This window comes from Somniosus microcephalus, chromosome 1, assembly GCF_052327205.1.
Source record: "Somniosus microcephalus isolate GS21.2 chromosome 1, FLI_Smic_1.0, whole genome shotgun sequence".
NCBI classification, from domain to species: domain Eukaryota; kingdom Metazoa; phylum Chordata; class Chondrichthyes; order Squaliformes; family Somniosidae; genus Somniosus; species Somniosus microcephalus.
Window position 1 is genome coordinate 112,930,931 of NC_140987.1, and position 15,185 is coordinate 112,946,115.

Here is a 15,185-nt window from a genome sequence, read left to right on the forward strand (position 1 = left end):
TCTACTGTGGTAAATATGTTTATATCTTATGTAATATCGAATGTATAGTACTCAGTTTATGTACAAAACATACTTTGTCTTTGTTTACAGTTTCACAAATTTGTTCAAGTAAAGCTTGAAAACAGCAAACGGCTTCAGAAGAATTATTTTGAATGAGTGTTTAACTTGCTGGATAACTAGATAGGAACACGTCTAGCACGGCCAGTACAATCGTAGTCTTCGATTGAAGAACATCATGGCTGGAGTTTGGTTGGTAACCGCATGTGTCGCATTCCGGTAGGCAAACAAGAAGTTATCCACCTTGTGTTGTAGGGGTATATCTTCATTACACATTGCCTTGATAGCCTTCTTGAATGTTTGAACAAACCTCTCGGCCAATCCATTAGTGGCTGGATGATATGGGGCGGATGTGTAATGCTTAACACCATTGTTCTTTAAGAACCTCCGGAACTCTTCAGACACAAACTGTGGTCCATTGTCAGAGCAAATCTGTTCAGGCAGCCCATTCCTGGTGAATATGGTTCGTAATACTGTGATAGTTTTTTCTGTGGTGGTTGAGGACATTTTTATTACCTCTGGCCACTTTGAATGTGCATCCACCACAATTAAAAACATCGAGTCCATAAAGGGACCAGCAAAATCAATGTGCACCCTTTGCCATGGAGATGAGGGCCACTCCCATGGATGTAGAGGGGCTTGTGGTGGGGCGTTTTGGACCTTCTGGCATCCTGTACAGCTCTTGGTCATCTCTTCGATTTCTCTATCGATTCCCGGCCACCACACAAACGCTCCGGCTAAGTTCTTCATTTTTACCCCTCCCAGATGACCCTCATGAAGCTCATTGAGCACTCTATCCTTCAATTTGGGTGGAATTACTACTCTGGATCCACACATCAAGGTTCCTCTGCACACTGACAGCTGTTCTCTTCTCGACGAGAATGCTGGCAGCAGTGGTTCGCCATATGCTGGCCATCCCTTCACCGTTAAATCATAGACCCAGGAGAGTGTCGGGTCATTTCGTGTTTCCTTTTCTATGTTTGCATTCGTCACAGGGAGACATTCGACTATAGTCGAGTGGAATAACTCCACTGGATCCACTGCCAGTTCTTCTTCCACCGTCGGCAACGGTAGGCGCGACAATCCATCAGCATTCCCATGCTGTTTAGTTCCTTTGTACTCGATGTCATATTGGTGTGCCCCTAGGAAAAGGGACCACCTCTGTAGCCGTTGTGCCGTCATTATCAGTACGCCCTTCTGAGGGTTGAAAATGGAGACGAGAGGTTGATGATCAGTTAGTAGAGTAAATTTCTGACTCTGCAGGTAGTGATTGAACTTCTTCACCCCCCACACTAGGCTGAGGGCCTCTCTGTCAATCTGGGCGTAGTTACGCTCGGCTGAAGTTAACGAGCGTGACGCAAAAGCTATGGGCCTCTCTGAACCATCAAGGAATTTATGTGACAGTACCGCCCAAACACCGTAGGGAGACGCATCACACGCCAGTCTTATCGGTAGTGATGGATTGTAGTGAGCCAATACTTCTCTTGAAGTGATTAGGTCCTTACTCTTCTGAAAGGCCCGCTTACATTCATCGCTCCATTTCCATGCTACTCCCGTTCGTAGTAGGGCGTTCAGTGGATGCAGAATTGTGGACAAATTCGGCAAAAATTTATGGTAGTAATTCACCAATCCAAGGAATGACCTCAGTTGCGACACATTTTCAGGCGCTGGAGCCTGAACTACCGCTTCAATTTTGTCAGGGGACTTATGCAACCCCTCTTCATCAATCACGTGGCCACAATACGATATCTGTTTAAGAAACTTGCACTTAGGGCGATTGGCTCGTAGCCCATGTTCACGTAGTCTAGTGAGCACGTGCTCTAGGTTGGCAAGGTGTTCACTGTCATCTTCACCTGTCACTAGGATGTCGTCCAAGTAACACTGAGTCCCCGGAATCCCTTGCAGGACTTGTTCCATCGCTCTTTGCCATATCGCCGGAGCTGATGCTACTCCGAATACCAGTCGATTATACTGGTAAAGACCTTTGTGAGTGTTTATCGTGAGATACTTCCTCGAGGATTCTTCAACCTCCATCTGCAAATATGCTTGTGCTAGGTCAATTTTTGTAAAACGCTTCCCTCCAGATAGTGAGGCGAAGATATCTTCTATCCTTGGAAGAGGATATTGTACTGTGTGAAGGACTGGGTTCACCGTCACCTTGAAGTCCCCACAGATGCGAACCTTCCTTGGCTCCTCAGACTTATTGTTTAACGTTTTCTTCATGACAGGAACGATGGGTGTCGCCCACTCGCTCCAGTCTACCTTAGATAACACGCCTGCCTTCTCCAGATTCTCCAGCTCTGCCTCGACGGCTGGGCGAATTGCATATGGTACCGGTCTTGCTTTGAAAAACTTGGGAATTGCATTCTCCTCTTTTTATCGAGGCGGTTACGCCTTTAAGAGCGCCCAGTTCTTGTTGAAATACCTACCTCTTTGGCGTCAGCTAAGATTGTTGACAATCGTCCAGGAGTGACGTCGTCATCCTTTTTACCAGCCACCGTCAGTGCCTGAATGGAGTGCCAGTCTAAACTTATCTTTCTGATCCATTCACGTCCCAATAACAGTGGTCCACCATCTTGCAGAATGTAGAGATACAATTTCCGTATTTTCTTGCTGTTGTATTCGACAGGCACCCTTATTTTTCCTCTGGGGTATACTTTTTGCCCCGTATACGTCCTCAAGACAATGGATGTCTCTCTCAAGGGTATGTGTGAGAATAGCCGCTCGTAGTCTCGTCGATTCTTGACGGTTAGAGCTGATCCTGTATCCAATTCCATTTTGACTTGGGACCCTGCTATCGTGAGGGTGACCCATATGGTTCGGTGATCCTCTTTTGCGATTACGTTGTGAAGTTTGAGACAGCTTAGTCTCTTGTTCCCGGATTCACTATCGCTCATCTGGTCTTCGGAACTACTGTCCGTCATCTTTTGTACTTTCCTGTACGGTTCCTTAGTAGCCTTTTTGTTGTCGTTGGTCTTCTTCCCAGACCTGCAAACTCGTGCAATGTGTCCCATCTTTCCGCATTGCCTGCATATTTTGTCCTTGGACCAGCAGTCCTTCTGGTCATGGTTTGTTCTGCCGCAGCGATAACATTTTGCAAATCCCCGTGTCATTTCGTGGGTGCCGTATTCCTGTGGCTTTTGTTGCATTTCCGCAGCTCCCCTTGCTGCGGCTTCGTACGATACTGCCACGCTGAAAGCTCTTTCTCAGAGAGTAACCTCTTCTGGGTTCCTTCACTCAGGAGTCCAGAGACAAATTTGTCCCATAAGGTATCTGCCAGTCCTGCTCCGAACTGACAGTGCTTTGAGAGCTTGCGTCGTTCCGTAAGGTAATCAGCATTGCTCTCATTTTTATGCTGATTTCTCCTGTGGAATTTAAATCTTTCTGCTATCAGCAGCAGTGTAGGAATTAGGTGTTCCTGTAGGATAGCAACAATTTCGTTAAAACTCTTCGCCTTCGGTTTGGCTGGAGTAATCAGGTCCCGCAATAGGCCGTACGTTCTTGCGCCCATTAAATTTAGCAATACCGATGCCTTTTTCTCATCGGCTATTTCGTTTGCCTCGCAATATACCTCGACTCTTTCCACATACGTGGTGCAGTCTTCTATTGCATTATCGAAGGCAGTGATATCACCAGTCTTTGGCATCTTGAAAATCTAAGATGGCGCCTCCCGCGCTTTGCCTTCGTCCCCGATGGATCAAAATGGCGCCTCCCGCGCTTTTCCTTCTTCCCCGCTGAGTTAAGATGGCGCCTCCCGCGCTTTCCCGCCGCTGCCGCTGTTGCTGGCGATTATATTTATTTTACTATCCTGTAATGGCGCCTCCCCGATCGCTGCTGCCAACGCCGCTCTCTGCGGTATTTTTATATCGCGCTTCAATATTTGCTCCGTTAATTGATGAACCGTTCCCGTCGTGGAGCGGACCCTCTGGGACACTTCCCTCCCTCTTCTTAGGTCCGAACGCTGCCCGGCTGCAAAGCACCGGCCGCGCCCTGTGTGCTCCACCCTCTCTCTCTCTCTCTTTGCTTCCTGACTCGCTGCCCGGCCCCATTGCAGAGCCACCCGATCGAGCTCTAGCCCGCCGCAGCCCAGGAAGGATCAGTGCACTACCTGCCACCAGCCCGATTAGCTGGGAAACCACAGACTGGAGACCAAGCCTGGCTCTCGACAGTCTCCTGCACTTTTCAATTCGATGATTTGGAGGGCGGTTGCCCATGGTCGACGCCTGTTTCTCGAGTTTCTTTGATTATTATTATTATTTTTTCTTTCTTCTGGCTTCGACCTTCAATAACGTCGTCTGAGGTGCTGCCGAGTTGCAGGTAAGTTCGTTTCTTACTCGTCGCCAGTATTATGTCCGTGTATAATTGAGACACGGACTGCAGGAGTTGATTATAACAAGTCTTTACTGAATGGAGACAACCTGGAAACTGAGACGACAGAAGCCTGCTAGGGCCTTTTATACAGGGGTGGTCACTGCCGGTACTGCAGTCTGAGACCAGTTATTCCCTTAAAGGTACATACACAACAATGAAGTTTACAGATGAGAAGGATGGGGGGACCATCCAGGAGAGCATTGGAATAATCGAGTCTGGAAGTGATACGTAGAGAAATGAGATTGCATTAAAATAATCAAGTAGTTCAAATTCTCTTTTATAACTAAGACCCTGAAGTACTTTGTGTTATCAAGTATCTACACGTTCATTTGCTGGGACGTTTCAGGTTTGAAGCCTCTGAGTACCAGAACTTAAACTTGGACAGCGTACACAGGAAAAACTGTATGGGGTTGGGGCAGGGGGCGGGGTGGGTTGGAGAAGGGGAAGACAATGTTAGACCCTCAATCCCATAGCCACATTACACCTCTCTAAAAGCATCATAAAATAAAAACATGCCCACTCTTTAAAGTCTACACTGACAAAAGCTAGTAAATCTAAAAAGTAATAGTTGAACTGTGCACAGCCACTGCTGAACTAAACCTATTCTCTGCAATAAACATGGCAGGCTTGTGAAATATGAGCAATCGATTAGATATTTAGGACTTGCATAGCCAATCAAACCCAAAAGTCCAATTGCTCAATTGGATGTTTTTTAGAATCCAAAATTGAGGTTTCTCTACACTGGTGCAGACTGCAGCCTTGACAAAATAAGGTCAAAAAGAAACTTTAAAAAAATACCAAAATTCCACACTGAAGTAGGCAAGAGTAATCAAGACAAAGTTAAGATCTTGTGTCATGGGTTGCTTGCTAGAATGCAACATTCAGGCTATACAGGACTAAATTCAGACATTCAGGCCTAGCAAGTTTATCTAGTGAATAGAAACATAGAAGATAGGAGCAGGAGTAGGCCATTCGGCCCCTCGAGCCTGCTCCACCATTCAATGAGATCATGGCTGATCATCCAAATTCAGTACCCTGTCCCTGCCTTCTCCCCATATCCCTTGATCCTTTTAGCCTTAAGAAATATATCCAACTCTTGAATATATTTAATGAACTGGCCTCCGCCGCCCTCTGTGGCAGAGAGTTCCACAGGTTCACCACTCTCTGGGTGAAGAAATTCCTCCTCATCTCAGTCTAAAAAAGGCTTACCCCTTATCCTTAGACTAAGACCCCTGGTTCTGGACTCCCCGGCCATCAGAAACATCCTTCCTGCATCTAGTCTGTCCAGGCCTGACAGAATTTTATAAGTTTCGATGAGATCCCCTCTCAATCTTCTAAACTCCAGTGAGTATAAGCCCAATTGACACAATCTCTCCTCGTACGTCATTCCTGCCATCCCAGGTATCAGCCTGGTGAATCTTCGCTGCACTCCTTCCATGGCAAGAACGTCCTTCCTCAGATAAGGCGACCAAAACTTCACACAATACTCAAGGTGTGGTCTCACCAAGGCCCTGTACAACTGCAGCAAGACATCCTTGTTCCTGTACTCGAACTCTCTTGCTACAAAGGCCAACATACCATTTGCCTTCTTAACCGCCTGCTGCACCTGCATGCTTACCTTCAGCGACTGATGCACAAGAACACTCAGGTCTCTCTGCACTTCCCCTTCTCCCAATCTATTGCCATTCAAATAATAATCTGCCTTCCTGTTTTTGCCACCAAAGTGGATAACCTCACATTTATCCACATTATAGTGCATTTGCCATGTTTCTGCCCAATCACATAACTTGTCCAAATCGTACTGGAGTTTCATGACATCTTCCTCACAGCATACCCTCCCGCCCAGCTTTGTGTCGTCTGCAAATTTGGAGATATTACATCCAATTCCCTCGTCCAGATCATTAATATATATTGTGAACAGCTGGGGTCCTAGGACCGATCCTTGCGGTACCCCACTAGTCACTGCCTGCCACTCGGAAAATGACCCGTTTATTCCAACTCTTTTGCTTTCTATCTGCCAACCAGTTCTCTATCCAAGTCAATACCTTGTCCCCAATACCATGTACCTTAATTTTGCATGCTAATCTCTTATGTGGGACCTTATCGAAAGCCTTCTGAAAGTCCAAATACACCACATCCACTGGTTCTCCCTTATCTATTTTAACAGTTACATCCTCAAAAAATTCCAGTAGATTAGTCAAGCACGATTTACCTTTTGTAAATCCATGTTGACTTTGTCCGATCCTGTCACTGCTTTCCAAGTGCTCTGCTATTACATCTTTTATAATGGACTCTAGCATTTTCCCCACTACCGATGTCAGGCTTACCGGTCTATAATTCCCTGCTTTTTCTCTACCACCTTTTTTGAATAGTGGGGTAACATTAGCTACCCTCCAATCCATGGGTACTGTTCCAGAGTCTATCGAATAGCTAAGTCCTACAGACAAGGTGCCAGGTTCAATCCTCAGCTTACATGGAGTTAGCTGACTTCAGTGAGGACAGTACTGTAGTTGGAACACTAGAATTTACCCAGCACCCTTAGCTAGGGAGGGCAAAACAAATTTTCCTACTCCTGATCGCTGTGTGGAAGTACAAGCGTGTTGCTGTTGGGTGAGGGTAGAGTCACCCTCAGTTGTGATGCCTCCTGCTGTAGGGTAGCCTGCACCTCACCATCAAGAATTATACATGAATAATGGACACTTGGGCGAGATACAGGAAGTGGCTGCATCTGTGGACCCAGAGAGAGGGAGGTGAGGGAATTCACAGAGAAAGTTGGCAAGAAAAGAAAAACAAACTAATAGCATTAAAACAATATTAATAAACATCTGACAGGGAGAATGGCCTTTGTTCCCACTGAAAATCTATGAAATCAAATGGAGTTTTTCACCTCTGAAAAGTGCTAGTGCATGATGAAATAAAGGCTACAAAACATCAAATCAAAGACTTCACACAGCTGCAGGTAGAAAAGATATCTCATTCTGTTGAGGTCTGTGAAAGGGTATTTTTCTAGTATGTAAATGAATGTTGCAAAAAAAGCTAAAATCTTTGTGGTTTAGAATGTCCAAAAATCCCCCTGACAGTAGGAACATTCTGAAACTGGGTACTAGCTTTATGATCTCAGCACTGTGACCAGCAGACCGTGACAGACAAAAATACTTAACCAGATATGAAAAATACTTCCTGCAGTCTCACTTACTTTTCCAATATTAGGACAAGTGATCTGTAAGAACATAAATTATCAAGACTCGTACAAATTAAAGTATCTTCATATGGATTAAAGGTAAGGACACCATGCTGAGGTAACAGAACTTCTGGTTTAGGATTCACTAATGGCATCAAGGTCACTCAGATCAAAAGCAATGCAACACACTACCCACATTATTCCGCCAACGTGAAAAACACCAACCGCAGAAATAAAATTCCCCTTGCACCAACATATACAGGATATGATAAATATCCTCACAGTTGTGGTAGGATAGTTTGAGAGAAATTAAGAAAAACAGCATTACAAAGTAATTGTCTTAAAATTTCCAAATGAGGTGGCATACTTACAGTTTAGATAACTGTATTTCTGATCAATGAGCTTCATACTACATCCTGTATGAAAGTGACTTATTGATTTGTTTTTCCCACTTTCCAGAGCAGACCACATAAATTGGGTGCTGAGTGGAACCAAGACATATGTGGTTAGGTAGCTTATCACCACTCAGCATCTAACCCATGTGGTCTGACAAATGTCTGAAACTTGTGTGGGCACACTCGGGCTCAAACCCCCATCATACCAGTTTATGCACCAGATCTCAAGGTTGCCTTGAGTGGATATGGCTCATCTCACCACTGGATTAAACCAAGATATACTGAACCTATGTTTACATAGCTTTCTTTTCTGTCTCCTGCCAATAAATTCCCTCCATGATGGTTGCTGTTGGTAAATGGAGTCACTGCCTTAAAATTTGTCAATTTTGTGGTATCCAATTTGTATCTTTTGAGATAATTCATGTTGGCATGCATTTCCCTGGCACTTGGGAAGGCGAGACAGTACACACAGAGGGGAAATGGGTCTAATCTCCAGTAATATATTTGGAAGAACAACCATCAACAAATATTTACAAAGTGCTCCTCATATAAAAGTAACATCTCAGTGCACTTTGCAGGCAGAGAGACATATACTGAGCAGTAAAAGTAGGAATTTGGGGAGAGGAGGAAAGAGTCAGGAGACTGAAGTCACTGTTGAAGTGGTGAATTTTTAAGAAGGCTCTTGTGGAACAAGGCATCAAGTCAAAGTTGTGTTGGGGAGGATTGTAGAGGGCAGGGCCATATGGCCAGAAAAGATCACTCAGATAAGGTGGCGCAAGTCCACAGAAGGATTTGAAAACCAGAATCTTCAAGTTGATTTGTTGGTGGACAGGGAATGGGTGGAGCCTGAAAAAGATAGGGTGATGACCAACCTTTAAGCTGCGCAGTGCTCCAGGGGTCCCGCGAAGCCGGTGAGCCAGCTTTTAAATTGAAAAAAACCCACGCATGCGTGGACTTTTGAATGGGCCGCGCAGCCCCGAAAAAATTATGGGGAACATTGGTGATGGCCAATGATCCCTTTAAGCTGTGTGGCCATGCGGCTGCACAGCACTCTGGAGCTCCCACTCAGCCAGCTCTTAAATGGGGAAAAACTGCGCATGCGCGATATTAAAGGGAACACACCAATGTTCCCACTAAGGTGCGTGTGCAGCCGCACAGTAATCTGAAAGGTCCCGCGCAGGCTTTTACATTGTACATAACGCGGAGAAATTTAAAGGGTCCCTGCATTAAAAGAAACAGGTCGCGCAGAACAAAGCACAGCTTACAGGGAACATTGGTGATGACTGTGTTGGAGTTAGTACAGGTGAGGACATTTGCAGGTGTAAGCAGGGAGGCTGTGAAGAAAGCGTTTGTGAAATTAATCCTCAAACGGCAGGGAAGAGGTAGAAATGTAAGCAGGCAATCTTTCAGAGGTAGAAGAATGCAGTTTTGATGATGGATGGGATGTTAAGTATAAAGGTCAGCTCAAGATTGAATGACATTGGGGTTACATACCACAGCATTCAGCCTGAACTAACAGCTGGGAAGGTCGATGAAGTCAGAACCAGAGACATACACGTGCTGGGATGAATCAAAAGGGATGCTTTGATTTTGTAATAGTTGAGCTGAAGGGAATTTCAATCCATCCAGGACTTGAAATCAGATAGGAAGTTGAAAAGCAGAATGATAGCATTGCAGTTAAAGGTAGTGGCCGAGTTGAGCATTGTTGGTGTACACGTGACGATGAATGTGTACTTGTGGATGATGTGATCAAGAGGCAGCATGTAAACGATGTACAGAAGGGCACTAAGGATATACAACCTGGGGGAATTCTGGAAGTGACTGTGCAGCCTTGGGAGAAGAAACTGTTTTAAATAGGGTGGTGCTGTGGAGAGGAGAAGGTAGTTAACATTGTCGAAGGTAGATGAAGGAGGATGAAGAAGGACAGTGAGTTGCAGTCTTGGTTGTACAGGATGTCACTGATGACACTGATTAGGGTGGCCTGGATGCTATGGATAGAATTTGTAAAAGGGAGTGGCTAGAGGGGTGAGTGCATAGTTGGGGCAGCAATTATGAATCTTGAAGAGAAAGGGTATATTAAGGATGAGGCATTAGTTTGAAAAAAAAGAGGATTTGAAAAATAGGAGGGTGGGGGTTGATGATTTTAGTTCTGAAAGGAATGTGGTTGATGCTAAATGAAAGGGAGACATTCAGGATGTCAGCAAGAATGGAGCCAAAAAGGGGAAGTTACAGTCATTCAGAGGTGTGGTAGGAGAGAAACTGCAGAGTGTATATGAAAGGTGATGGGGAGCAGGGAGAGAAGGGGCAGAGGAGCCGAGGTGCGTTTCGGATCGCTACAAGTCTACTGGAGGGTGCATATGTTTGATCCTTAGTGATCTAATGCCAATATGCACCCCAGTCCCCAACAGTCCAGCAATGCTCATTTCTCTGGAAGTGCATGGGGCTCAGTGTTCAAACTTCAAATTCAGAGGATCAGAATTTTGCAGAATCTGATGAGAATATGTTCAAATGCTCACCTTCATATATAGTAGTAAATTAGGAGGCACTTTTAATTATGAAACTCATTCCAACATATAGCACCAGAATTTCACTTACTCTCTAAACCGTCTGCTATGTATCTTCGGACGATTGGGATTCATCAGAATGCTTTCTGTCCAAGTTTCTTCAGGATTTTTTGGTGTTTCAGAAAGGGATTGTAAATTTTGATTCGGTGATGAAGGTGCATAATTAGCCAAATCTTCTGTTGAATCTAAACCAAAAATATTGTACATTACAAGAGAGGAAATGATATAGAGCACTAATGTTTTCTAGGTCACACCAAGTAGTATACACAGCAAATAAAAAAGCACAGGTATTTTCATCAAAGGCATTCTGCTAACTAGAATTAACTGCAACAGGTCCTTTAACCCTGCTCAAAAACTCCCTGTATACTTGTCCTTCAGTTGCAAATCGTGCTTTCAGAAAACTCCTGCAAGGGTATAGCTAGCAATTTAAAATTTGTACACACACCAGCTGATCTGTTGTTCCCTCTCCTCAACCGAGCAGTCCTGGGACTCGGGTGCTGACATCAACCTTGTAGACAACAATGAACATGCTGCTTCCATCCTCTGGAGCAGTGCGAAAATAAAAAGATGGTGTCAATAGCATGGGACTCAGTGAGACTCTGAATCCCTCTCACTGTGTCCATGTACATAGATCACTAAAATGTAGTGGTCAGATACAAAAAAATCAAAAAGGCTAATGGAATGTTAGCCTTTATTACTAGAAGGCTAGAATATAGAGGGGAGGAAGTTTAGCTACAGCTTTTGTTAGACCATATCAGGTATTGCGTACAGGTTGTGGCTAGGGTTCCCAACCTTCCCAGAATGATCAGGAGTTTCCTGGAAATTGGGGGTTCCTCCCCAGAACGTTGCCTCCAGCAGCCCGGGAGATTCAGCGATTTAAATTTTCTGCACGGGCCCCCCCTCACTTTGTGACATCACCGGCTGTTAGAGAAGCCTCCAGCTCGGTGATGTCACTCGCAGAGAGCTGCGAGCACATGGAGGAAGCTGGAGAGGGGGAAACAGGAGGGTTCGAGGATTCTCAGAATTCGTGGGGCTCCGAAATGGGGGGGGGGGGGGGGGGGGAAGGGAAAGAGAGAGGGAGGTCAATCTGAAATGGGGGCAGTTCCTCGGGTTTCCCCTCTTCCCCTGCTCAAGGATGGGCTCCTAGTTCATGGAACTTGTCACAGAACAGCTGCTGGCACGAAACCACGAGCAAAAATATTCCTAACCTTTATAAGGTAAATGCAATAATATCTGTAGAAGTCATATGAAGATCATATGACATCTGATCATGTGACAAAGCCTCCAGGAATGCCTCCAACCAGAGTTGGCAACCCGGTTTTGAGCACCGCACCTTAGAAAGGATATATTGGCCTTGGAAGGAATGCAACGCAGATTCACCAGAATGTCGCCAGGGTGCGAAGATGAGATTATGAGGGGAGATTACAGAAACTAGGCTTGTATTCCCTGGAATACACAAAGTTAAGGGGTGATTTGATTGAGGTTTTTAGGATTTTGAAAGGATAGATAAGGAGAAACTTTTTCCGCTAGTGGGGGAGTCTAGGACAAGGGGACATAACCCTAAAATCAGAGCCAGGCCATTCAGGAGATAAGTTAGGAAACACTTCTTCACACAAAGGGTGGTACAAGTGTGGAACTCCCACAAAAAGCAGTAGATGCTAGCTCAATTAATAATTTTAAATTGGAGATCGACAGATTTTTGCTAGCCAAAGGTATTAAGGGTTATGGAGCCAAGGTGGGTGGATGGAGTTGGGATACAGATCAGCCGTGATCTCACTGAATGGTGGAACAGGCTTGAGAAGCTGAATGGCCTACTCCTGTTCCTATGGTCCATCATTGCCAAGATAACACAAATACATTTGAGTGCAATTCCATACATATTCCTATGGCCATGAATCTACAGCCTATAGTCACCTTGATCTCCAGCTGAAAGTCCATGCAGGACAAATTAGATGGCGGTGGAATGGGAAGAAAATTTCTAAGCGTGCACTTTTATTCCAGTACTTGTGCTTTACTATAGGAACAAAGCACAAATATGTTGACTAGGATGCCTTAACAGATTAAAGGGCTATCCTACGTCAACCTATACCTAATAATAATGTTATGCCCATTGTTCAGATTTTCACTGCAGTAAACTGATTCGAGTTCTTGGCCCAGAAAATGGTTTGGAATTTTACAACACATTCCTGACTTTCATGACTGAAATTCTAACTTTTTGTTTAAAGGCAAACTTGTAATTCAACCCATTCATTCTACGTGTGGGAACTAGTTTATATTTCCCAACCCATGCCAGGACTGCACCACGAGGGATTAATTCATGAATACTATTTTGGGAACAATTCATTCTCATCAGCCAAATTTGTATGTGAAAAAATTAACACCAAATAAAGAAACAATTATTGCGCTAGGTTTTCCACATATTAAGTACTAGCTGGGGAGCCCCGCGTTGCGAGGGCAATTTTGGGGCGTTTGGTCTCCTTGCCCCTGTGTGTCCCCCCCTTCTCCCTGTCATGTCCTCTCCCTGTCCTATCCCTCCCTCCCCTCTCTCCCTCCCCTCCCCCCCCTCTCTCCCCTCCCCTGTCTCCCTCTCCCCCCCCTCTCTCCCCTCCCCTGTCTCCCTCTCCCCCCCCCTCTCCCCTCCCCTGTCTCCCTCCCCTGTCTCCCTCTTCCCCCCCCCACCCCTCCCCTCCCCTACTCCCCTCTGTCCCTCTCTCCGGCCCCTCCCCCTGCCTAGCACCTGAGGTCCGGTGCCGTTGCTGAGGTCCCCCGCGTATCGCGCGGCTGATGGACGGCCGCTGCGTGCGGGCGGGCGGCGCATGCGCGGTGAGTGCGGGCGGCGCATGCGCGGTCAGTGCGATCGGCCCGCGGGAGCCGGCAAGGCCGTTAGCGAGCGGGAAACTTCGGGCGGCGCGCCCGCGCTCCGTCCGCGACACCTGAGAGGGGGAAGTAGAGAGAGACAGAGGGGGAAGAGGAGAAGGAGAGAGAGGGAAGAGGAGAGAGGGAAGAGGAGAAGGAGAGAGAGGGAAGAGGAGAAGGAGAGAGAGAGAGAGGGAAGAAAGAGAGAGAGAGAGAGGGAAGAAAGAGAGAGAGAGAAATTTTTTCAGCTTCAGGCCCCGAGTCCCCCCTGCGCGAGGGTGAGGAGGAGGGGGGGGGGGGGGGGTGTTGCTAAACACAATATAAAACTCAAATAAATTGTTAATTAATTGCCTAACACATAATTGAAATATTTACCTTAGTTCCCTAACACACAGAAAGTGTGGGGGAAAAAACCGTGGAAAATCAAGATGGCGGCCACTCACCTCGGTTCAGAAGGATAAGGCCCGCCCACACACGCACCGATTGGTCGACCGGTCAGGTCACCGAAGCGTAGGATTGGTCAATCGTCGAGTCACTCGACACTCAACTGTAGGAAGACCTCGACGTCACACGGTCGCTAATGAGATGCTAATGAGCGGAACGCTGAACGTTTTTGGGATACCGCGGGCGGGATTTTTGTCCGGCCGAAACGTAAATACGCCTATGACCGGTCCGGAATCGCAAGCTTTCTTTTGAGGCGACGCGCGCGTCGGTACGCTCTGTAACTTCCAAACGTATAGAGACCAGGCGGACAGACAGACATCGGGACAGACAGAAGAGCCGCTTTATATATATACTAGCTGGGGGAGCCCGGCGGTGCCGAGGCTTTCTCGAGGGCATGTTGTTGTTGGAAGAGAGAGAGGGAGCGACTGGGGGGAAGAGAGAGAGGGAAGGAGAGAGAGGGAGAGAGAGAGGGAAGGAGAGAGCGAGAGAGAGAGGGGGAAGGAGAGAGAGAGAGAGATGGAAGGAAAGAGAGAGAGATGGAAGAGAGAGAGAGAGGGAAGGAGAGAGAGGGAAGGAGAAAGAGAGACAGAGAGAGGGAAGGAGAGGGAAGGAGAGAGAGAGATTGGGAGTGTGAGAGAGAGAGATTGGGAGTGTGAGAGAGAGAGAGAGATTGGGAGTGTGAGAGAGAGAGATTGGGAATGTTAGAGAGAGAGAGAGAGACTGGGAGTGTGAGAGAGAGAGACTGGGAGTGTGAGAGAGAGAGAGAGAGATTGGGAGTGTGAGAGAGAGAGAGAGAGAGACTGGGAGTGTGAGAGAGAGAGATTGGGAGTGTGAGAGAGAGATTGGGAGTGTGAGAGAGAGATTGGGAGTGTGAGAGAGAGAGAGATTGGGAGTGTGTGAGAGAGAGAGATTGGGAGTGTGTGAGCTAGAGAGATTGGGAGTGTGAGAGAGAGATTGGGTGTGTGAGAGAGAGATTGGGAGTGTGAGAGAGAGAGACTGGGAGTGTGAGAGAGACTGGGAGTGTGAGAGAGAGATTGGGAGTGAGAGAGAGAGAGAGATTGGGAGTGTGAGAGAGAGAGAGATTGGGAGTGTGAGAGAGAGAGATTGGGAGTGAGAGAGAGAGAGATTGGGAGTGTGTGAGAGAGAGAGATTGGGAGTGTGTGAGAGAGAGAGATTGGGAGTGTGAGAGAGAGAGAGAGAGAGATTGGGAGTGTGTGAGAGAGAGAGATTGGGAGTGTGAGAGAGAGAGATTGGGAGTGTGAGAGAGAGAGATTGGGAGTGAGAGAGAGAGAGATTGGGAGTGTGTGAGAGAGAAAG

At 46.4% G+C, this 15,185-nt stretch overlaps 1 protein-coding gene across 4 annotated transcripts in view; it reads right to left on the bottom strand.

Annotated features, from left to right (window-relative positions):
- The window catches only part of LOC147124294 (selenocysteine insertion sequence-binding protein 2-like), a 171,901-nt gene that overhangs the window by 27,826 nt on the left and 128,890 nt on the right, over positions 1-15,185 (bottom strand). For all 4 annotated transcript variants that reach the window (XM_085984698.1, XM_085984717.1, XM_085984726.1 and 1 more), the window contains one exon: positions 10,600-10,753. In XM_085984698.1, coding sequence (XP_085840824.1) covers positions 10,600-10,753 — 154 coding nt within the window. The remainder of the gene's footprint in view (positions 1-10,599; positions 10,754-15,185) is intronic.